At 42.5% G+C, this 24,517-nt stretch overlaps 1 protein-coding gene and 3 long non-coding RNA genes across 5 annotated transcripts; 2 read left to right on the top strand and 2 right to left on the bottom strand.

Moving 5' to 3' along the window:
• Positions 1 to 932: 932 nt before the first annotated feature.
• On the bottom strand, positions 933 to 23,100 carry TWSG1 (twisted gastrulation BMP signaling modulator 1). Its single transcript, XM_068192389.1, has 5 exons — positions 22,908 to 23,100; positions 20,769 to 20,934; positions 13,631 to 13,730; positions 9,730 to 9,996; positions 933 to 3,442 (listed from the first exon to the last, which is right to left on the bottom strand). The coding sequence occupies exons 2-5, from the start codon at positions 20,889 to 20,891 to the stop codon at positions 3,261 to 3,263; spliced, it is 672 nt and encodes a 223-aa protein (XP_068048490.1). The 5' UTR covers positions 20,892 to 20,934; positions 22,908 to 23,100; the 3' UTR covers positions 933 to 3,260.
• On the top strand, positions 3,440 to 8,089 carry LOC137475286 (uncharacterized). The gene is made up of 2 exons (XR_010999798.1): positions 3,440 to 3,797; positions 7,081 to 8,089. It is a non-coding gene; the product is annotated as an uncharacterized lncRNA (long non-coding RNA).
• LOC137475281 (uncharacterized) lies at positions 6,190 to 7,087 on the bottom strand. The gene is made up of 2 exons (XR_010999796.1): positions 6,285 to 7,087; positions 6,190 to 6,246 (listed from the first exon to the last, which is right to left on the bottom strand). It is a non-coding gene; the product is annotated as an uncharacterized lncRNA (long non-coding RNA).
• Positions 12,028 to 18,887, top strand: LOC137475292 (uncharacterized). Of its 2 annotated transcripts, none has more exons than XR_010999800.1 (2): positions 12,028 to 12,706; positions 17,076 to 18,887. It is a non-coding gene; the product is annotated as an uncharacterized lncRNA (long non-coding RNA). The 2 variants fall into 2 exon arrangements; XR_010999801.1 differs by lacking the exon at positions 12,028 to 12,706 and adding an exon at positions 15,070 to 16,019.
• Positions 23,101 to 24,517: the final 1,417 nt, after the last annotated feature.

Here is a 24,517-nt window from a genome sequence, read left to right as displayed (position 1 = left end):
CCAGCCGTGGGACAGGGCACCATAGGTCATGGGGCTGGAGAGACCGGAGCGTATCTGTGTTGTGTGGGTCTCTGTGTCGCTGTGCAATCGCCAGCAAGCTTCAAGTCACTCCAGCCAGCCGGATGAGGCGCTTGGGAGCCAGGTATCTGAATAGCCATAATTTTGAGAGGGACACTGGAGTGACCATAGATATATTATTAAAGATACAAGCAAGTGTTCTTATATTAATTTTTTTGGAATTAGATGTGAAATCCATTAAGCATACTAAAAGCAAGCCAGGAACCCTAAGAAATTACAGGAAAGCAATGACCTTTGTACTCAAGTGTCTGTAAGGAAAAACAAACTAAAAAAATCTGAACAAAACAAACCCAAACCCCAAAGTAACTAAACAAAACCTTTTTTTACTTTTATAGAAAGAATAACAAAAGGCCCTCCACCCCTTTTCAGTCAGACCCCCAACACACTAGGGATTTGTATAGTTTCTTACTATATGAATTCCTTCTTTTCTTCCCTTTACATTCGGTGATTTACAATTTTATCCCAAAGGACAGTGATAAAAGTGGCCAATGCTTTACCTGGAGAACATTGCTCACTAAAAGAAGTTTTAAAAACATGTTCTTATGTAGGTGAAGGTTTGATGGTTATCCAGATGTAGGGTGAAATAAGAGACCCCAAAATATATTGTGATTTTTCCTGCAAAATTAATAAGACTAAATAAACAATTTTCTAAAATGGTTAGGTTTTTCAGAAAGAACATTCTGAGTATTTATCATTTATGTACAGAAAAATACTTCAAAGCAACACTTTTAGGTATGGAAAAAACTGCCGGAGAGTTAATTCTCAGTATTATTCTGTCCATCTAGATCAGTAACTTTTGTAATATGCTTCCTGGTAATGGTTCCCTGAGAAACTCTTGAGAAAGAACACACGAGAACCAGTAATATCTTTTTATTAAAATACCTCTTAAAACACTCATCATCATAAAATACACTGGGTGTTGCTGCATGACACTTGTGTACACACAACACTTTCAGCAAACTCTAGACAGCATCAGGAATTACAAAAAGTAAGGCAAGCCCAAAAGGTGTGCACTACCTTCTCTCAGGCCACTACAGACAAGTGTGTTTGCATTTTTATGCCATTCCCCACAGCATTTCCTGGACACCTGTTAGGCTGCTCCCCCATCCCTCCCACTCCCACTTGATTTGACCTCACAGTGAAATTCTGAGGCTGTAAATGGAGACAGCGTCACAGATCCATGGGGTAGCAGGTGCCTGACCAGAAACATCAGCCCTGTTCCTGCCCCAAGAAGATTCTGAGCTACCCTCATATTTCCAATAATTTAAGATTGCAAAAATCTGAAGCACGCTAATGACCTCCTGCTTGCTTGATTGGTACGTGTCGCCTGTCTCGGTCAGGAACATTGATGTATCACCCTCCAGCTACAAACAGTCACAGGTGGTCTTAACATATTCTTCCTCTCCATTAATTTTAAGAAATTATAGCAGAAGAAAATATGAGTTGTAAAATATAGGAAGAACAACTCCTCCATTATAAGCTAAGTTTTTATATTTTTGTCTATGATCTTTTATCACTTAACTGTAAGTTTAAAGTGTGAAGACATTCCATTATCCACTAGTTCAAAACAATAACATTCATATTTCAAGTACATCTTTATAGCTGAAAACGACACTGAAGATAGTAATATTAACAAGAGTAGATTTTTCTTTTATTATTATTATTATTATTATTATTATTCCATCTTATTGAAAGAACTGTATCATGAGAAAAAAAAGAAAAAAACATTCAGGCAACTTTTTCAACAAAATAAATGTAGTATGACTGCTTTCATGTGTACATGGTACAGATAGACAGGTGTAACTAGAAAACAGTTTAATCCCTCTAGCTGAGGTTAATGAGAGAAAAATGAATAGTCAAGTTACTTTTGTGTTTGCATATGCATATATACATAAAAAATTGAAGGAGTTAAAACCTACATTATTATAAATACAAAAAGCTGATCATTAACTACTCATACACTTTATTCTTGTACTTAGTACCATTATCAGTGGACACCTTAAATCGGTCATAGTAGCTGCTATGTAACTGTCAACATATAAAAACTCTTACTTAAAAAAATGGACAATGTTCTAAACTCAGAGCACTTTAACTTTGCCTTTGCAGACACATATTCCCTTCTCCATTGACAAAAATTTATGGGAAAAAAAAGAAATTTATTAATAATAAAAATGTTTTGGAATAAATATTCACAGGAAATTACTAAATGGGAACATGTTTGTTGCCAGCTGCTCAGCTGGCAGACCTGTACCACTTGCATGTTCCCATCATTTCATTCTTTATTCCTTTAGTCATTAAATCCATCATAGCCTTTCATGTTTCCTTTACTAGACCAAGTGTTCAGGGTGTAACAACCCTAGAGAACAGTGCAAAAGGTGGGAATTGTAACAGCACTTAACAGCTTTATTTTGGGATCTAAGAGAAGACTGAAAAGATTAATTTGTGTCATGCATAAATTATGCATCATGGGCCCCAATGAAAAGAGAGTAGGGCAGATGAAACTTGGAAGAAAAGTATCCCATACATGGTGTTTTGCTGGGCGGCCCTTCTAAGAAGTTAGGATTTTATCCATGACAGCCCATTATTTGAACTTGAAGAGAAAGCATGAATTTTAATTTTTCTCCAAATATCACTTCCACAATAAAAGCTAACCTCAAAATCTGGAAGGTAATAAAGTTAAAAAACAAAACCAGAAACCAAATCCCAAAAACCCAGCCCCTAAACAACATCCACCCTCCCTCCAACCTAGCAGCCATTTATTTATTTGTTGAATTTAGATAATGGAAATCTCATCACCATATTCTAAAAGTTTCCCTACTCTAAACTACAAGATAGAGTACTATGTTCTGAAAACCAGTATAGCCAATACTTTCAAATCAAAGGAAAACAACCAGAACAGTAATGATGAGCATGACTGTACCATTTGAGCAGAAATAAAGAAAAATAAGTTTAAAACATAGTGTTTAAACATCTACTAGTTAGCCTTGCTTACATGAATTTAAAAAAAAGAAAGAAAAAAATAGAAAAAAAAGTTCTCTGATTTTATACATCCTCTTTTCAACCAGGTACATTTAATTGCAACCAGCAGGCAATCCACCAAAATGCAGTATTTGCAATCCCAGTCTCTTTAACTGAGAGAGATTACTTTGGCCTCAGTATTGCTATATTACAATTTTCCTGCTTCAGAACATACAGTTCATGCATTTGACAGTTTTACTGCCATAGTCGATGCATTCTGGCCCAATACACTCACAGCAGGCGTTGTGAAACCATCGGTATTTGGAAGCTCCCATGGACTCGCAAGAGATCTTGCACTGATGTATTGACATGCAGTCATCAAAATACACCACAGTACACATGTGTTCTAAACCAAGAGGGGAAAAAAAAACTTGATTTAAAAGGTCTTAAAGTGTTTTTAAAGGTTAGTTAGAAATTAGTTAAATGAGCTGCTTTAGAAGTATGATTGCAAGACGACAGGACTATGATGCATAAGGGAAAAAGGTGACAGTAAAAGCAGAGAGGCAAGGCAGAGAGAGACAAGGTAAAATCTATCAACTTCAAATTTTCAGCATCTACAACTCAACCTGTTCTCTGATCTCCTCCTGGATTAATTTACTTCTCTGTTCACAGGCAAGAATGATTTTGAGTTTTGTCCCTCAGTTATGAGAGCGTAAGGATAAGCTATGCCAAAATTACAAGCAGGAATGTGTCCTCTGAAGGTAATATGCTACCACAAAAAACTTCAGGTTTAGAGAAGTTATTTTTAAAAAACATAAAAAACCATTATTTGGTTGTAAGTGTTTCTTTCCCCCCACCACCCCAAACCCCACAATAATCTTCAGCCAGATTAAATTACAGAGTTAGAGAATCCTTTTTTCATCAGCATGAATCTGCACACTTTTTTCTTCCTTTTTTTAGCAACACCATCAGCTTTACGACTAATCTTAAGAAACCTCTTCTGCCTAAATGTTGACTTCATGCTTCTAACACCCATGCAATTACTTGAAATGCCATGAAGTTTGGTGCTGCAACATCAAAATGGAGCTAAGGCATTCACCACAACTATAAAATAAAACCGTCACCCCCCTCAGTCTACTTCAAATTCTCCAAGCTGGCAGATTCCACCATCTTTCTCCTGTACTGACCAGGTGATTACACCATAAAACCTTGGTTCATCCTCCAAAGGACCATGATTACATAACATTTACCCAGACCATAACTTGGCAGACTTTGGGAAGTCACAACTGGCAGCTGTCTGCAAATAGGAATGTCTCCCTCACACAGATCAGACCAACTTGTAAGCAGGAGATGTCAAGCAGGAGATGTCAAAGGTTGTAAGCAGATGTCAAAGGGCTATTACTACTGATGGTACACCTGGGAGAAACCCACTGATCTACATTCCAATAGATTAGTTTGGACTAGAAAAAAGTAATCCAAACTTAAATAGTAAATCTAGACAGTGGGTTTGGTTTGATTTTTTTTTGTAATGGCTGATTTTGACCACTGTCAAGTTATTTTGGTACTACCAAAACAACTGCAAGAAGGTCAGAGGATGTGCTGCCTGCCCACTGAAAGCAACAGAGTATTCACTGCCTTGGCCAGGCTCCAAACTGATGTACACACCTTGCAGACACCAGATACAGTGCAACAGGCAATAGGGATCTTGGGCAGGAGAGGCAGACCCAGAGCTGAAGCAGTTTCTGCTCCCAGAAAAGCTGTGCTGCAAGTAAACCTGCAGTTGTCAAAAAAATCTTGCAGTACCTGAAGTACTGCTGGGAACATCAACAAAGTGCACTGTCTTAATCCTGTCCCGTTCTTGGCAGTTCTGTTTCTATAAGCCCTTATAATATATCCTGAGGCACAGCAACCAGAGGAATAGAGTTCTCAGAGAACAAAACCTCTACCTGAAAACAACCAACATATCTACAGCTCCAATAAGGATGTTTGATTGACAAATAGAAAGAAAAAAGAGCTGAATAGAAGTGTATGCTATGGTACCATGTGCAAGGAGTGATAGGTATGCACCTAAAGTGCTCAGCCAAAGCTGAAAAGCAGTAGGGAGATGCAGCCACCACATCCTCAAAGGCAAGAAGGCATTCAGAGGCCAGACAGCAGCTCCAACTTCTATAGGGAATGCACAAGGACTTGGCAACATTTCATCACCAGAGACAAAAAAGCTCAGATTGCCATAGTCCCAAGAAGAAGCACACACCATCCATTCTCAGAAAGCCCAGATAGCCCTAAGTATCTGTTCCCTTCACTCCTCAAAGGATGTTTTTAGTGGAAGGGTAGGGATGCTCTATAGACTGCAGAAAGAGAGTTACACAGGGGAAAAAAATACATACCTACAGGCTCAGCTGGGATCTGGGAGAGTACTTAAACTGTTTCACAAAGCTAATTACCAAGTCATCACTTGGCTCCCTCAGTGTAGATAAAAACAATATTACTTAGTGCAGTAACAGCTTTCTCATTTGCATTTTGCCAATTTTCACACCCTAAGAATGACAGACTGCAGATGCAGGGAGGGAGAAGGATGCAGCAGTAAACTTTTTTTCCCGGAACATTAATTTCTCACCTTTTTCCCCCTCACACTTCATACGTAGTGAAGGTTGTGTAGGAGAAACAACAATCAAGTCTAAATTAAAAGTGAACAGATGAAACTACCAGGCTTTGCTGTAAAACTATCTGTATTGGTGTAATATAGAAAAATTTAGCAACTCAGAGAACTTTCCCAGTTAATGATAATTTGCTGTATGGGATCTTTGAATTTATATGTGCTGTGTAATTTCAGCTGTCTGCTGGCCACTTTATTGGTAACTCTAAAAGTTCTTTAAAAAGGTAACTGTCCATCCAGTGGTCATACCATTTTATCACAGATTGGCCTGGGTTGGAAGGGATCTTAAAGATCATCTAGTTCCAACCCCCCTTCTGTTGGCAGGGATATACCTTCCACTAGAAAAAACACTAGTGCAGTAGTGAGAAGAGGGGAAAACAAGAACAAGGAGATGAACCTGCAACTGTTTATGAACAATCAACTTACATAATCTACTACTTTTGGACAAGTCAATTCTATGTCAATCAATTTATAAAAAGAAACGGTTTAAAAACAAAAAATCTTCCTAGACTACCTACAGAGGTAGATGTTTCTTCACTGGAATTATAACTCTCCTTTCCCTGTTGCACTGGAGGGGAGCAGGATTGCAGACCAGACACCATTCCCTGTGTCACAAGCAGTGTAAGTCAGAAACCCTTAACTACAGCACAGATTTTGTTTTATCAGTTGCCAAAAAATTATCTAGTTCCCCTCTCCCTCTCACCAACATCCTGTCATCATCTGAAACAACTAAGCTTATTTAAATCTCTGAACTCACAGTTCAGAGCTCTGAGGGTATCAGCTAGAAGTAAAGCAAAGAGAATGAAGTACAAATGTAGCTCCAGATTAATAACCATCGCAATCCTCTCTGAAGTAGAGGCTCAAGTGCCAGAAACAACTGATACAAAGAACTACAGCAGCTCCAGCAGCGCATGCATAACTTTGGCAGCTAAAACATTACAAGTCAGTTCACAGGAGGAAAGGGAAGACACTCATCAAGAAAATAACGGGGAAGTTCAAGGTCTGGTGGCTGGGTTCAGGGTAGGCTGGGGCCAGAAAGGAATGCTTTATATCCAACCGCACCCCACCTCCTCCCGGATCCACAGCCGCCCTCCCTGGTGGTGGCTTCACGCCACTCAGGCACAAAGCTCGTGGTTCCCGTGGCTGGTGCTGCTTTTCCTGGCACTCACCCAGAACCGCATCAGGCCAGTCTGGCACCCTGGGCCAGCTTAATGGTGATCCCTGCGAGAACACGCAGTAAAGCTGAAATCAGAGCTGTGTTACACTACGTGACAAGGGCTATTTGTAAGCAGAGCCTTTACAAATCTTGGAATGTATTCCAGAAGACATCACAGAGACCACTGTCCCCCTACAAAATCTACCTCTCATTAGCCCCTCTCCCTTTACAGGCCATGCCATTGGCTGCTGCCAGCACACCATGTTGGAGGGAAGCATGCAAGGAGCCACAGAAGAACCACAAAATGGAGGCGGCACAGCACTGTAAAGAAAACATAAAGCATCTGTGTTCCTGCTCACAGGAATATTCTTTCAAATCCCTGATTGTCACAGCCTCGAAGACAAGTGCTTAGCAAGTCACCTTAAGGGTATCTCCATTTGCAAGACCTGCCCTCAAGCCTAGCAGCATTTTTGGGGAGAAGGAAAAGGTAAAGACATGGTCTGTTTCTTCTCCCATTGCAGGCTATGCTTGTTTTTACTGCCACTGAGCACACACACACATTCACAAAACGTCCCTCTCTTTCAGTGGTTCTAACACTTTCCAGCTTGTTAAAGCAGTGACCCGATTGTGTGACTGAACTTTGCATGGGCAGAAGCCATCAGGCTCCAGGAACTTCCTCAGCTACCTCACTGTGCCCATGCTCACAAGGCTCTTCAGTCCCAACCTACTACCCCTCCACCTTTTGATTATGGCTTCCCCAATGAGCTCAGAAAAACAGTATTAGAAACAATGCTACCCCATGGCTCACACAACGTTCAGCGCTGTTGGATGTCCAGCTGTCCTGCTTCCACCATAATAAACATCAACTGACCAAGGCCAGATGCTAATTTTTCTTTCCACCTCTTCTGTTCTCAATGCTCAAATCATCAATGTTTTTATAAGCAAAATTTAATATGACTTTTGAAAAAGCAGAGCACTACAAAGTTATCTACACTGTGACCAAGAAAAGAGACTCTCGGCAGGTTTACATATTTAGATACTTAAAAGTATAGGAATAGGAAGTGGAAAGTAATTTTCTATCTTTTCCAGTTCTTCACTGGTCACCAAGATGGAGAAGGCATAGCCAATGATTACAAGAACAGGCTCTGACATTTATTTCTGTTTTAAGTGTCTGCTGAGGCCTGAAAGCCAGTGGCATTTGGTAACTATTTCCAAATATAACTGTTGTTTTTGGACTGTCATCATTCCAGTAAGAGCTCTCTCAACCTAATCTCTAATATGTTCCTAGTAAAAGAAACGAAGGGGACTTTTGACTAAGAAAAAATGGCAGTGTTATTTATTTGTGTTGTTGAACTCAAAACTGCTCCACGCCCTTGAAATGCAATTCAAATTCTAAGTTTAATCCAAAACTATCATTAGCCCATCCTGTTGGTACGGTAGTAAAGGACTCTCAGGGAACAACCATCTGGATTGCAGTACCTAAATGCAATGGGGATATATTCAAGGTTGTACCAAACATATTTTTTTCCCCTGAGTTTAATTTATAATTGTAAGTACTGTAGTCTTTGTACACAGGGCTTTTTGTGGCTTTCCATTTTACATGACTTCGTACATTATTCTCATAACAGCAAGCAAGCATTTTAATAACATCAAAGACATATGAATGAGATGTTTTCTGCCCATCTGGTTTTCTAGTTCTGGAATTAATTTATTTTTCTAATGTGCCTTAGCCATAGGAAATTAGAAAAGTTGCCATTATGGTTCCATTTAATCAGCAGCAGTCCTACTCAGAAACACAACTAGGTCAATGGTTCACACTGGTATGGAAAAGCATGTCCATCAATTAGGGTATCTTTTATTGATAAGATAAAAGGGCCATCACAACAGCAACATATGGGTTAAAAATATTTAAAGTGTACGTTGGGAAGGAAGCAAAGCATTAATTGCACTAATAAATCAGATGCTCTTTTTCCCCTGTTAAGCAGCAATTCCACTATGAACTGTTTATGAGATTCTTTAAAGTCTGATGTAATGATTTGCAGGGAAAAGTGTTTCAGGTTTAGTATGGAAACCAAGAAACAGACAGTATTTTTTATACCACTGTCGACACTACCTCAAACTTCTCATCTTTCCCCCACCCAACCACAGCAAACAGTATCCTGAAGTCTATTCTCTAAACTGAAGGTAAGAATATAAAAAACTTAATAAAAAATAGGTGGAATGAATCTGTGAGTTCAACCCCTACCACCAAGTTACTTATTTTGAAGACAGTCTGTCACATATCCTTCCTTCATCAGTCCTTCTAATCTTGTTTAGGTTTACTATTAACCCTGGATTTCATACCAAACATCCCTTCAAAGATTTCAAGTTATGCCAACTCAGATGAAAGAAATAAACAACGGTTCCAGATAAGAGAGCTTATAGCACATGGTTTTCTCAGACCTCTTAAGCCATATTTCTGTTGCCTACTTCTGCAACAGGAGGAATTGACAATTTGGATTGTCAATACATAATTTGGATTCAGTTTCTGGTCTGTCCCATCTCCTAAGCTACAGGTAACTGTTTCTAGGTCAGAGAGCACACTGTGCCAGTGCACATGAAACAACATGAACAAACTGCCTCAGGCCACAGAAGTAATTATAGAGATAAATTCATGCTGTTCAGTGTCCTAAGAGCATCGGTCATTTTAACCCCATCTTCCACGTTCCTCAACACCTTTGCCTCACTCCTTCTGTTATGTCATGCTGAAAATTAGGCTGAACCTTTCATACATTCTTAAGGGAAAAGAAGAAGCTAGCATACAGAAGCATAGGATAGCACTGAGAAGGCTCCTGGAAGAGACAAGAGTAGATGCTAGGGATTTAGACACTACACTCATTACCTTTGTCACTAGAGTAAGGTGTGTGGACATTGTTGCTTGGAACAGAGACATTCTGGTGCTGTGGCTGGTTCACTGTTTCTAAAAAGGAGACGAGGTTCTCATGGTGTGACAGTTCTTCTGCCACAGGGAAGGAAACAATATTCCAGTTCAGCTGAGTATCCCCTTCTGTTAGTGCCCGGAAAAGGGAAGGAATTGGTTCATGCAACTCCTCAACAGTGCTCTTGGATGTTGGAGGTGTGTCACTGTAATTGCGAGGATTGCACATACCTGCAGAGGAAACAAACAGTAAATTACACAGAACTCCCATAGCTCTTCTTGAAACAGGTAGGAATATTTGGAGAATTAAAATTGCTTCTTTTTCTGCTGAACAGAACAGAACTCTTTCATATCTATCCCACTCTCAGCCCAATAGTAGAAGTGCTATCAAACACAGCAGGACAAGTTTTCCATAACAGCGGGTTTTGGATAGTTCAGACTTCTACAAAACAGACCTGTGACTTGTGAAAAGAAAAACCTCATCTAAACAGCACTTTGCTTCCCTGTCAGTGTTACAGTTTAGAAAATGGAAGGTTCAGTGGAAGGTTTATTTTCCGTGGGAGAAGAGATTATAACAAAGCACAGTATAATCGATAGGAGCATAAATCCGGAATGCAAGGTAAGGACTGAACAAGGGAGTATCTTGATAAGTCTGAGGTACGTGAAACTTTTGATCATTATTCAAGTATTCCATCTCATCTGCTGCAGCACTGCACTAGGTCTTTTTAGTCATCTGCCAGAGATACAAAGATCACTATCAGGACAGAGCATGAGTCTGAATTACTTTACTTGTGTAGAGACAGCCAAGATGAACCTCATTTTTTTGCTACTTAGCTGGAGGGGCCACAACAGGCAAAATACTCATTTCTAGGTTACCTCTTTGTTATTTTTCAACATCTTCTGCAGTATCTTTTTTGAAACCTTGTAATATTTTTTCACATTGTCAATTCCATAAAAAATGTTTTTGTGATATGCAATGTCAGTTCCAGTTTTTCATTAACCATTTAAACACTAATATTTATTACTAGCAATTAAACCAAAGGGTATTCAATTTAAGTCCAATCTGTGGAAACTACCAAGATTAAAAAGAAAATTTGTATCTGCACAGGTATTTTAAACTCAGGAGTGAATAAAACACTGTTAGAAGTTACCTGTCAAGAGACAGGCAAATCCATTTTCCTCATGTGCATCTGGATATAATTTTGGGTAGTTTCACAGACACAGGTTTAGACAGGTACAGTTGCAAAGCACACCACTACCTGAAGTATTAAAGTGATATGAGACATGAATGTTCAAAGTCTACCTGCCTCATACAACCAGAGAAGTATCTCCTGCCCCGTAGATCCACTAGGACTCTGGCTTCACAAATAATTGTGTTTAACTAGAGCCTTATTCAAACCCATAATCTTCTCAACCTAAGTAGATGGATTACCATAGTGAACAAAGCACAGGGAAGTTTGTTCATGGCGATTAGCATGAGATCTAGCAAATCTTAAGCAAGTGGTTTGCATTAACAGCATTTGGTAATAAGAACACTCCACGACAGTCTGCACCTATAAAAAGGTAAGCCAAGTACAGAGTAGGAGAAAAAAAAGCCCCTTTTCCAAACATCAGGTCATACTAAAAAATAAGTCCACTTATACAAGCACCCTACTGTACATGATTGTTTTCCTACTCCTCTCAATTAGGTTTGCTCTTCATGGACCTTTCTAGACTCACTGCTTTAATAAAAAATTTCTATCCCTTTCTTACCACCTTTTAATAAGCACTAATATTAACAATACCTTAACAAGCACTGTATTGATCATACAATTGCAATAAAGGATGACCACCTGAAAATCAGTTAGGAAGATATCAAACCAGGTAAGAATTTTGTACAGACACATCAAGGGATGTAGGCTTTAATTGATGTCATTGTATTAATGTTGTGAAACAGAAACCAGCGGGCCTTTCTAGACCTGTCAGACCAGACTTTGCCAGGTAGGACTCAGAAAATAAATTTCACTGATAAAAAGGACACACAAAGGAAAAAAAAAAAACCATCAAGATTGTTTGCCAAAATCCTGCAGAATGTATACAAGTTTGTGTGCATATCAATGCAGTATGAAAATATCACCTTAAGATGGTACCAAGAAATCATTGCTTCTAGTTTAATGGGTAAATGCTCATCCGCACATATCCTTCACTCTTACTGTTTTTAAAAGCATTTGAATAATAATATTTTATATAGTAAATATTATAAAATAGCAACTTCGGTTGAAAAGTTTAACTTATGAGCAACCTGTAAGGATCAAACATGTCTAGACTACTGCTTTGGAATGGATGAGAAGATGCAAAAATGGACAATTAAAATGATGGAAGCAGATAAGCCTTTATACAAGGGACTAGAAGAGCTTAACTCAAAGGGAATGGAGGACTTGTTGCTGTTCTCCCTCCTCCAGCATGTTTTTCCCTGTCAGAGAAAGGAGGGCAAACATAAGGGCATCAACTGAGCACCAGTACAGTTAGTGGTGAAGGACAGGAGGTAATTCCTGCCCTCAAGGCGGACATGATCTGTAAGACACAACAATCTATCTGCTTTTACATTAGACATGATCAGCTTATAAAGAAACTTCAAATATCAGCTCAGGTATCAGCAAAGAACTGTGTCTAGGGAGTCAGGTACAGCATGTCTTCCTATTTCCTGATTTGAATAAGGCTACAGCAAGGATGATCCTATACTGAAGAGAAGAAGAATAGGACCATCCCATAGAATCCAAAAAGGTCTGAGGCACCCTAAGAACCATCAGGAGAAGTTTTAGTTTACTCAGTACTGGGAAACTGAACCTGAAACCTTATTAACTCCTCTCCTGCAAAACACTATGGGAAAGAGCAGCAGAACAGTGAGTCACCTGCAGATTTATGAACAGAAGCTCATGTGTGGACTTCACAATCCCAAGAGGTAGGTTCTTCTTCTCTCTAGAGATCAGTACACTATGCCTTGCTTTCTACAGCAGATAATGGTTCTAAACTAGGGAAATTACCTGCACTGAAAATGGGCATTTTGTGACTAATCACCTTCATGAATTCAGAGAAAACTGATCTAGAAAAGCTGAGAGCAGGTACAACACTCAAGATGCATCCCTTTCATGGAAGCTAGGATTTTGGATAGCAGCACAGGGAGACTTACAACAACCACAGGAAAATTAAGCTTTTGTTACATATAAAACAAGAAAAGGAACTAGAATGCAATCTTCTTCAGCTGGAACAGCACTCACTTGCAAAGATCTGGGCACTCTGAACACCACCTGTCAGCAGCAATGTGTTCTTTTTAAGACTGTCATCTAGTCCTACAGTAAGGCCTTGTCTGCTTCTTTCTCACCCTTCACAAAGAGCTATTTTTGTAAATAAAAGAACAGTGGAAACACTGGGCCATGCATATTTACTAGTAGTCCCAACTCAATCTTAAAGGTGTCCCATTGCTGTACCTGTCAATGCACCCTTCACAGGTAGAAACCTTCAGAAACACAGAAATAGAAACACAGCATCCAACCCCACAAAGCAGGCACTTGGGAGTTTCCTCAAGATGACAATTCAAACAGGAGTTTTATGTTTGAGAGACAAAATTAATAATCAGCTATGATGACATTTAACAAGCAATACCTGGACTACTGCCACCCCCAGCTCCATAGAGCAGACACAGCCTTCAGATGTTTGGGTCTCCACAGTACTCAAACATCCATACCCACACAACGAGCTGTAAGATGCTTAAAGCACAGATTCTGTCCCAGTGTTTTACTTCTATTTTAAGACTGTGAGCTCAGCATGTGGCAGGAGAAAGCGATGTAAAAAAAGCAGGAAGTCCCCCCCAAAAGTGCAAACTTACCAACACAGTCACAGCACTCATCCCAAAGTGTGCCCAGGCAGAGCATACACTCCTTACAGCAGGAACAGTTCCCTTCCCCAGGGCGGCACTGACACAGCTCCTGGAATCAACAGACACTCATTACACTGCAGCAATCCCAGATGTAAAATAACTACACAGCAGAGTGATTTTTTCCTCAAGCCACAACTCAAATTAGGGCATTAAAAAAGCTTAGTAGACTAAGACAGTGAGTAAACGATGAAACAACTCCAGCCAAAAACCAATCCAAGTTTACAAAAGGATCTTTTGCAAGTTTGCTTTTTTTTTTCCCTTAAAGGTGACATTCTGAAGAGAAATCTGAAGCAAGCTTTTAAAAGACAAAAAATCTTATTCATGGGAAAGGTGTGTGCACTTCTGTGCATGTGCATGCCTAAATCTACAAGGTCTTTGAATGTTTTCCCATCACAACAGGAAACTTGGAGACAGATGCTTTTTTATATATAAATAGTGTCCGTACATTATAATTTAACTAAAAAAGAAAGCTACTATAAGCCACATGTGCCCACTCTAGACATGCATGATGTCTACCATCACACCTATCCCTGGATTCTAAGAGGAACTTACCAATTTAAGTCATCTGACCACAGAATTTTCTGTGTCTCCAAACACTTGTTACACATTGCTCTCTGTTTGTAACATTAATGACCAGATTTTCCCCCCTTCCCACCCGCCCCAGGTCTAGATGATTCATATTTGCTATTATGAAAACAACCCTATGCTTTGTCCCTCCAAATTGATACCTTGGGATACCTACAAGACTTCTAGACCCTCTAGAAAGTGAAATGATATACACAAGTATTTTTCTTTAACCATTAATAACCTAAAAAGATAGAAAAGGCATGGAAGCATAAAGACAAATATTTCTCTTCATACTACCTAAACCCAAAAGTTCTGGTTTAGCAGTCCTGCTGGAGACACACATTTGTGGACCTCAAAGCATGGAAAAAACCGACATGGATGAAGAAAATCTAAAAACCAGGCGGTCTCTTTCCCTCTAACTCAAATCCATACTAGTAACTCCAGTTTGGCCAAAAGACTGCGGCTGCATGACAATAATTCACAGCCTTGAATTACATCATAGTGCAAAACACAGACAAGCCAAGAAGGTCCCTCTGGTTATCCTGTCTAAGAATTTGGTTTTGATGACGTCTGTCTAACTATCACATTACACACAACTGGGGAGAAAACAAAATCCCGTTACTGGAAACACTGACCACGCGATCTTTCCAACCCCGGCTTTACTGGAAGGGCCACTGGCAAATCTGTTACACACCAGGCCAGGGGGAAGATTATGCCCATCCCCACTCTTTGATCCCATTATCCAGAGGCAAAGGAGGGACACACTCTCATGGACAGGTGAGAAGGGCAGGGAGGTGGTTTGGTTTGAGATTTTCCTATCCTGGAGTCTCCACCGATGGTTCCACCCCAGCTGGGTCAGGGGCATTTCTCCTTACATTGGTGGCAGGCACCAATGTCACCTGCAAAGTGAGGTTTCTTTCTGAAGCACCTTGAGAAAAGATCAAACTGGGGAAAATTCCACTTTTTAAATAATTCTTCACTTGCTATTGTTAAGAAGCACAAGGTAGGGGAGAAAGGAGGCGTTTTTATACCAAATGTCGGGAACACTTTTGCAAGGCACAGCAAGGTGCAGTCTTGCACCTGATCATCCATGACCCCTGTTCTCTCTTTACTCTCTTTACTCTGCAAAACTGGCAAATGTAAATATCCACAGCCTGTTGAGCTGCACAGTGGCCACCCCTCGCTCACACCAACTCACGTGGGCACACAGAAGACCAAGGAGTGCACTTCAGAGAGGGAGGCCAGAGCGAAGTCTGTATAGGGACAGGCCTCCAGAATACAGCAAATGGAGCTGCAAGGCTCCCAGGTCTGGACTAAAACTGAACAAGCCCTAGAATGTGCTGCAGACAAGCTACAATTTACTAAGACAGTATAAATCCACTGATTCCTTATTTTCCATTTACTTCATCCTACATCATAAGTCATCTTGAATCCAGCAAAGAAACAAAATTCACCAACTATTGCTTGTGATACATAATGCTGAGAAATGCTGCCACCTGTAGAGTTGTGACCTGTTTGCCCCACTGACTGATGGAGAGTGAACCCCTGCTCCACACACATTTCTGCAATAGGCAGCCCTTGCAAGTATTGAATTTTTATTCACAGGGTGGAAAACTACTAAGATTTATTACTTTTTCATCCTCAAAATTTATGAATGGCACCTATCACTGTTTCCACACAAACTGTGCTGTTTCCAAGTAAAAGGCTGATTAACAAAATATGTACAAATTTCCACCACAGGAGACATCATAAACTTAGAAAGATGACTTATGTGAATTAATGATGCATGATGCATTTCTAAAACATTTCTCTTACCATTTGATAAACAGATTTTGTCAGCCTTTAGAATAAAAAGCCTGAATAGAACAACTTTAAAAATTACCATGAGTTTAGTATTAAAAATATCCAATTTATTCTTCAACAGTAAAACCGGGCAAACAACTTTTACATTTTAAAGAAACCAACAGGCCAGCATGTGGGAGGAGGCAATTCTCACTAAACTATTAAATGTAATGCATGAATAGAAGTCAGAAAGTTCACTAAAGTTGTTTCAGTTTTATAAAAGAGTATTCTCAGAGAATTAAATGTAACCTTAAATTCTGCACTTGCAACCTGTTAACAAAAAATTCTGCTTAGCATCTATGTGTGTAAACACTGACTTGGGGCCAGCACCATTACACCTACCAGTATTGTAACAAGTTTGTTTTTACAGGAAGGGCCCATGAGCAGTGCAATATTTATGGTTTTTTGTTGTTGTTTGGGGTTTTTTTGTTTGGTTGGTTGGTTTTTCATTATTATTTCTTTATTTTAAAGTTGGAGGGAGAGGAAGGAAGAAAGAACAACCTAATTAATTAGTCTTCTGCTACTTTGGGGCAATAACTGTATGTTTATATATCTGTTAGAACATCCATTATTTCCTTAACCAGTTTTGAGTCCTCCTGCCTGACTCATCTACACTGGATACTGGTACAAGATGCATCTTTTTAAAAGAATGCTTACATGAGACGTGGGTGAAGCAAGGCAGAATAAGGAACGTTCCTTGTTGATAGCTGGGGGTGGTGAGGCGTCAGTGGAAGAAAATATTACTCATAAGTCAACTTGGCAACTTCCCAAGCTGAACTACTGAAGGTGCATCGGAGAATGTATTTTGCTAGGCAAGAAATAAGCCTCACAGTTTAAAAATACAGTATTAAGTAGGAAGTGGGCATGTTTGTACAATAAAGATACTCCTGCTCCAGAGAGCAAGCAAAAAATTTTAGAAGGTGTTTAACATCTGAGTTTTTTCCAAAGCTTTCCTGAAATTCCAGAGAATATTTTCTTGGTGCAGGGTGAAGTAGGACCTGAAGGCATTGGAAACCTCTCTGCAAACTGGAAGGGGGAGTGAAAGAGAGCTTTTTTCCCTAGAACAGTTTAATAACAGAAAATCTCCTGGAAGTGAACCAACCAGAACTGTTTTGTTAACCCAACCGGGTTATGTACTGCAGCTACAGCACACACTTGAAGTAATTTTTAGATGCTGAAGCCCTGAAGTTAAGGAGTGGCGTTTATTTCATACCACAGGGCTAAAATGTCTTGGAAATCCTTTCAGGCTGACAAGTTTGTACACAGGATTAACAGGAGGCAAAAAAGACATGAAAAGAGATTTTAATTGGAACGATACCACACCAGCTGAGGTGGCTGCAGGTCTGTAGAGTTCATGAGAGAAAATCCTATTTTCCCCACAAAACAACCTCTCTTCAGAAGGATTGTAAAACCATGCCTGAATTATAACACCATTTGTTTCCTATGCACAGCAACAGTTTAAAGCACTGTTGCAGATGAGGTAGCAAAGTTCAGCTTCCAGCCCAACATTGACGTTCCACCCAAGCCTGACTCCTGCTGGGAGCTCTGCACCTCAAGAGCCAACCTGGGACTCGCCTCAAACCTTTTTGCTATGAACAATTGTGGGAACGTCTCATCCTCGAGGTTTCTGCCTTCAAGGATTTCCTCCGTGTTGCAAGGACACAATATGCGCCTCCCCCCGCCCAGCCAGCATAACTGGCCTTTTCATCTCCTCCACACATGGAAACATCAAAACAACCCACGCGGCCAAGTCAACAGCAGATGTGCTCAATAAACACTGCAGCACACGCTCCATGTGCACCCAGGGCTCCACCTGGAATGCATGGCAACAGTCGCCCATGGGCTCCAATCCCCAATCCCAGGGACATGGGAAGGAGCTACAGCCAGAGCCTTGAAGGGCCAAACTAATTTTGTGGACTCACTCTCTACACTCCCAAGTCTTATCCACAACTCTCTCAACAACTACAGGAAGCCACAAAGTTTCTTAGTAAAGGCTGAGCTTATGCAGAGAGATGCCTCAAGCTATTTTCTTCCAGGCCTTTGCTTATGGAAAAAGAGGAGCACCAATAAAGCTAGAGCCCAGGACGCAAAGGGAAAACTGAATCCACGGGAGTTGCTGATCTCATGCACTGTTCTGGATCTAACAAAATAAATATTTGTGTAGGGACCACCCTTAAGCAGAGGAGCTCCTAAGGAGTGACAGTAATGACTGCACTGACTTCTAGCCATGCTGGCAAAAATATTTATGTTAACTGTATGCTTTCTGAGAGAGCAGCTCTCCTGTCTCCCTGTCTCCAGGACAGGCAGCTTCGCTTTCTGCACACAGATGCAGATGACAAACATTCACAATCTGTTTGCTCCCCAGGTTGTCTCCGAGTGACATCTTGGTTTCAAGATATGGATTTTGGTGAACTGCAACAGCGATAAAAGTTGGGGAGGGAAAAATGTCATGCAATAGTCAAGCAACCTCCCTCAATATGGTATTTTATTTTTAAGTTCAGATTCCTCCAGAAGAGTTTAGAGGGGAAAAAAAAAGTACATGGATATACTCTACTTGTATGCCTATCCAGGAAAGAACATGCATTTCATATACCAGTGCAGCACTTCTGCCACAACAGTACTGAAGTTTTAAAACAAACAAAAAAGGCAAGAAGAAGGAGGACAATTGCTTTAAGTCAAAGCTTTATGATATCTTCCTGTCCACAATCAGACTAGTCTGACCTGATCTATTCTTCTATAAAGAATGAATACTGACTGGTAAGTCAGGCCTGTGTGCAGGAAGACAGCAGCCAGATGGTGGAAATGAACAGTGTAATTCCCCTGTAACTGCACACAACTCGCATGGCCTAGGCTACTTTAGGATCTCATATAATTGCATATGACTTTGATTTTGGGGAAATGCTTTAAAAAGGGACTCCACATCACCTGTGCAAAGTAAGACAGAACACACCTACCACAAGTAAAGCAGTTCAGAGGTTTCTCTGCATGCACAGGGCTGTGTTGCTACAGAGATGCCAACATAATCCAAGGAAAGCATAGTTATATCAGCCGTTTCCATGCACTGCTGAACCTCAGCCATTTATTGCCAGCTGAGTAAGGACTCTGGTAGCATTAACTCCACTCCTTCTGGGCTGTGCTCTATTCAGACTAGCTCATAAAAATAAAGTTTAAATGCTTGCTGTCTCAAGCTTGACTCGATAAGAGATGATTTCTCAAGGAGGAGATACCTGTTCTTTCACAGATGGTGGGCTCCATCAGTGGCACCAGAAAAGGAGAAACATTTTCCCTGTTGTCCCCTTTGCTTACAGAAAAACAAACAGCAGATCAACAGCTTCCAGGACTGAAATCCAGCACCTGGACTAATAACTTTCCCCTGAATCAACAAATCTGTACCACTGGATTTACTATTTAAGTGCCACGTACATCCAATGCCATAATTAGCATGTTACTTCTTACAGGTTTCAATCCTAGAGCTGATTTTTAAAAATGCAAGAGAAGGTGCATCAGTTTGTCACAGCGACAGCTTGTCACAGCTGCCACAGTGACAGCTTGTGACAGTTTGTCACAGCACAATGTCCACATGCCAGCAAAACCACTGGAGTTCGTTTTGAGAAGGTAAAAATCAGAAGCCTCATTCTTGCTCCCCTATTTAACAACTCCACAGACTGTAGTGGGGCTGGAAGAAGCAGAAATTTCTTTTTTTTACTTTTAAAGCAAAGGCAGTGCAGAACCCAGAAAGAAGATGGTTCAGCCTACAGTCAGTTTTCATTCCACAGGATGGATTTGTGAATCTGGCAAGTGTTTTTACTTGTAACCAGACAAATTTTAAACAGAAGTCAGCGAAATGAAGTAAACATGGAAATGCTTGAGGCCACTTCTGCATCTCTTTTCAGGCTGTGACCATGCATTTACAGTAAGCACACTCACATCTTACTGCCATATGACATTAGTGCTCTCTGTTATTGCATTTCCAATCTACAAAGAGGCAGTAGGAAACAGTTGTTTTTAAAAAAGCTGCAGCTGACCACATGAAGCATCCTTTCTCAGTCTGGAGTCAAGAAGCATGCTCTGTTTACCATGACTAAAAAAAAATACTTGGTAGCTACCAGAAATGCTTGTCATCTTGCTAGAAAAAGCCTTTTTGTTCTGCTGCACACCACAACTCTTAACTCCTGCTCTAGGAAGAGCAACCTGGTCTCACTCTGTTTCTTTCACAGTACAGACATGCAGTGAGTCAAAAGCAGCATCTGAATTTAACATCTATTTCCTACCAGTTCAGCTCATAAGTATTTGGTTTGGTTTTTAGGCATCTTTTAATTCACTGTACAAAACTGATTCTGTGGAGATCATCAGGTGTCAACTCCTGACCTTCTGCTTGAGATTTAAGGAACTGGACAAATTGAAAGTTAAGGGGAACATAACAGACAGACATAGTCCTTGGATTGAAAAAGTTTCAATTAAAAAAAACCAAAAAAACATGCCCATATAAATATGCACTTGGTATTCTCTGTCTATAAAATGGTTGTAAATCTGCACTTATATGGGTAGGAGATCAAACCAACCTCTTTTCAGAGACACTACTTAACATAAAATACCAGTTATTTGTATCTTTTCAGGATGCAGTTTCACGACTGTTTTCTGAACGTTTGAAAGCAGATGGAGGACACAGGACTCGTACCTGTATCAGGCATTTGCTGACGTCGCTGGCACAGAGAGCCTTGTTGCAGCCTGTTGAAGATGGGATCCACAGCAGGAACAGAAGGACAGTGACTGTGGGCGCCGTGATGTACTGTGACCTCATGTTTCCTGCAGGTGAGCAATTTTCACAAGTACTTCAACCAGCACTGAAACAAGAACCAGAAACTGAAAAGGCTGTTGGAACACAAGTTAAATTCTATTCCATTCCCCCTTTCAGTTCCTTCAATAAATATGAATATTTACAAGAAATGCAAATTGGGGTACTTAACAGCAAACCCAACCCCTCCTCCTCCAGCTAACTTGTTTGTACAAAGCTTTCTGTTATTATACCTTTGGATTAAAACTGCAATAAACTTGAGGAGAGCAAGTATCAAATATGACATCCTATAGGCAGTGATGATAAAAAACCTCCTTGGATGAGAAAATCCACCAAAAGAGACCTAATTCTGTAAATGCCTGAAGCAGAAGGATGGGTTTTGTGTAGCATCTCCTCAGGCTAAGGTACACACAGGTCTGTAGGACCAAGGCCATACAGCAACCTTTTGCAACAAGGTAAGTTGCCCCTGTCATCTTTAATGCAGACATGCAGCTGTTTTTACATGGACTCTTAGATGTCACACAGGCTATCAACCCAGTCACAAAGTTGTTAACTTCTTTTTTAAAAATATACAGACAATAATTAAAAAAAAAAAGTACCAGACACTTTGAACAACGTAACTTTCAAGAGCCAAGCAAGTGTCTGAGGTCAACTAGAGATGACAAGCATCTGGTACATCAAACAGACAGGAACCGGGTTTGTTCAAAGCATTCCACCTTTCTTCCCTTTGTGAAAACCCAGCCTGTCGGCAGGTGGTATTTGCGACAAATACATCACGACTAGCATCGTGCCACTCAGTTTTTACTTGCGCTTTGCACGTGAGCCCGGCCAAAAGAGGACCTATTGCACCAGGCACTGTACCAATGTATAATAAAAGGCAGCCCATGTTTGGGCAAGCTTACAGTGAGCCTGTATTGTTCTCCTAAGAGAGAAAGAATGCTAATGGAGCACTGGATTGCTTTCTTTTGGTATCTAGAAATGTTTTTCTGTTTTATGAACTACAAACCCTAACACCCTCAATGAGCAAAAAAGTGGAAAAGGAGGGCACGATCCGGACATTGAAAGTCTGTGTCCGATTAGTCCTTCTTACAATGGTTGTTAAATGCCTCTGAATCATGCTGAGCTGGGCACGCCGCCATCTGTACCAAGTTTCGCTGGGGAGACCCCCCTGCAAGACCCGGGGGCACGCACGGAGAACACGGGATCTTTTCCCTCACCGCTCTCCTTCCCTGCCATCCGGAGCCAATAACGCTTCCTTCCAGCAGCTACAGCTGCCGGCCCGGACCCGGCGGGTGCCGCATCCCGAGCGCGGGAGCCGAGGCGAGCACGCTGCCTGCCGAGGGGAGCGATCCAGGCGTGCTCCCGCACGGCTCGGGCGCGGGGCTGCGTTACATAAAGGGTCCCGAGCAGCCGGGCCGAGCGCTGCCGTCTGCACACACACCCCTCGGGTGCGCACCGGGGTCCGGGTGCCCCTTCCCCGGCCTCCCTCGCCGCTCCAGTTCCGATTCACCGACCGCTGCTTTCCCAGACTTTTATCCGGCGCGGCGTCCCCCGGAGCAGGACCCCCGCCCGCCGCCCCTCCTCTCCCGTAGGCCACCCTGGCGGCACGGGCTCAGCATCGCTCCCCCTCTCCGCCGGGATCGCACCCGGGGCGGAAAACTCCCCAAAAACCCCCCCGGCCGATCGACCCGCGCTCGGCTCCCCGTCCCCGCCGCAGCTCCCGAGAGGCCCGGGCCCCAAAGATGGCACTGCCAGGGGCCGGGAGGCCGGTGACAGGGAGGGAGATGTGGGAGAACACCCCCCCGCCGAAGTGGCCCGGAGCAGGCGGGGCCCCGCACGGGGAGCGGGTCTCCTCCTCCTCCTCGGGCAGGCACGCAGGCAGCGGGGCGGCCGCGCCGAGCCGCACCGAAACTTTCCTGCCACAAAGAAGCAGCCGCGGCTCCGCCGCCTTCTCCACCTCCTCCTCCCCAGCCACCGGCTCCATCCCTGCCGCCTCCCGCCCACTCCCCCGGCGGCGCTCACCGGGCGGCCCCGGGCCGGGCACCCCGCGCTCCGCAGGCGGCTCTCGCTGCTCCGGAGGCGGCGACGGCGGCGGCAGCAACCCCGCGCCTCGTCCCACTGCTCCCCCCTCGGCCGCAGGCAGCGCGGAGGCGGCGGCCTCGCATCATCGCCCCGCCTCGGGGCACCGTCAGGCGCCGGGACCCTCCCCCCAGGACCCTCCGCCCCGGCGGGCGGCGGCTGCGCGGAGCGGGACGGGAGGAGGAGGAGAAGGAGGAGGCGGAGGCAGGGGCCGGTGCACGGGAGCTGCTGCCGGACCGTGCCTAGCGGGACGGGACGGGACGGGACGGGACGGCCAGGCCACTGCCTCCAGAGGGGCTTCTTCAGGGGAGGACGAGGGAATATCTCCCCGCAAAACGAGTGCGAGCAGGCAGAAACTCGGGGTTCTGTGCGCGGGCAAGGCAGCCCGGGAAGCCGGGGCGGGAGCAGCGGGGCGCGGGGGTCTCGCTGAGCGGCGAGAGGGCAGCGCTCGGGGCAGCGCTCCCGTGCCGGAGGGAGGCGGGAGAAAAGGAACCGGGGGGGCAGCGCCGCTGGGAGCGCTGGCGGGGAACGTGATGAACTTCCCTGATGGCCGAGAAGGTGCAGGTGCCCGAGGGCAGGGGCCGCCTGCATTGGGAAGGGACCCTGGGCTTCCGGACAACCTCTCCCAGGACAACCTCTCTAAAACGTGGCTGGACGGCGGCTTTATCCTCCCACGTGCCAAGCTCCAAGGGACCAAGGTAACAAGTTTGGTCCCTAGAAGAAAACCACAAGAGAATCCTGGCTGGGTACCCAGAAACTCAAGAGTAGCTCTCGGGCTTCCCAGGAGGCAGAGAGACTCTGGCGAGGGAAACGGGGCCATCGCGCCAACGCGTTCCGACCGCATTTCGCCTCATCCCTTTTTCCCAGCTCCTGCCACCCTGTTGAGGTAAATCCACAGGTCGGTGTCCTTAAACAACACATGAGGTATCATCCCACAGAGTAAACTCGGGGAAATAAAAGGGAAAAAAAAAACGGATAAACTTTGGATTCAAATCAGAGACGCCAAGAGATCATTATCTACGGGATTGAAACATTTGGAGCAATAAAACTTACTAAGAAGTTGCAATTGTAAAAACTGTTGCACAGACCCGGATACTGGGAAATAGTTTCTCCTTATAAAGAAGACACAGGCTAATGCTAAGAAACATCTGTCTTCAGATCTCCTTACAAGATACTGCCAAAATATTTTTCTTATCTCCTGCACACCAAGTATTTTTGTCACACACTTCTCTTCTAGCATAGCCAAGACTTCTGCAACCCAGTTTATTTTCTGTTTTTTCTAGCCTCTTAATTACTCCTCATATTTCTGCCACTTCCAGTCTGTTACTTTTTACTACTCTATCAAGTATCTGATAGAAGTAACTTGTACCCACTTACTAGTTAACACCTTGCAGCTTTATCCATTTTTCCTCATCTTTTCAAGCAGATAAAACAGATTTCTGCAGCACTTTAAGAGTTTACAGCTGTGTTCAGAAGAGTATCTAACTTTGAGAAGAAATTTGCTTTTTCCTCAATGGTTTCACTTTTGAGTGAGGTCAGGAAAATATTCTTGT

The sequence above is a fragment of the Anomalospiza imberbis genome, chromosome 1, assembly GCF_031753505.1.
Source record: "Anomalospiza imberbis isolate Cuckoo-Finch-1a 21T00152 chromosome 1, ASM3175350v1, whole genome shotgun sequence".
Lineage (NCBI taxonomy): Eukaryota > Metazoa > Chordata > Aves > Passeriformes > Viduidae > Anomalospiza > Anomalospiza imberbis.
The sequence above is the reverse complement of the archived record's forward strand: the minus strand, read 5'-3'. Positions and strand labels throughout refer to the sequence as shown.

Bases quoted from the DNA above. Each gene is read 5' to 3' on its own strand.
- TWSG1 (XM_068192389.1), bottom strand. From the start codon at position 20,891: ATGAGGTCACAGTACATCACGGCGCCCACAGTCACTGTCCTTCTGTTC. The intron at 9,997-13,630 runs GTAAGTTTGCAC...TTTCCTCTGCAG, and splicing joins TGAGTGCTGTGACTGTGTTG to GTATGTGCAATCCTCGCAAT. The intron at 3,443-9,729 runs GTAATGAGTGTA...CTCTTGGTTTAG, and splicing joins ACCTTACTCTAGTGACAAAG to AACACATGTGTACTGTGGTG.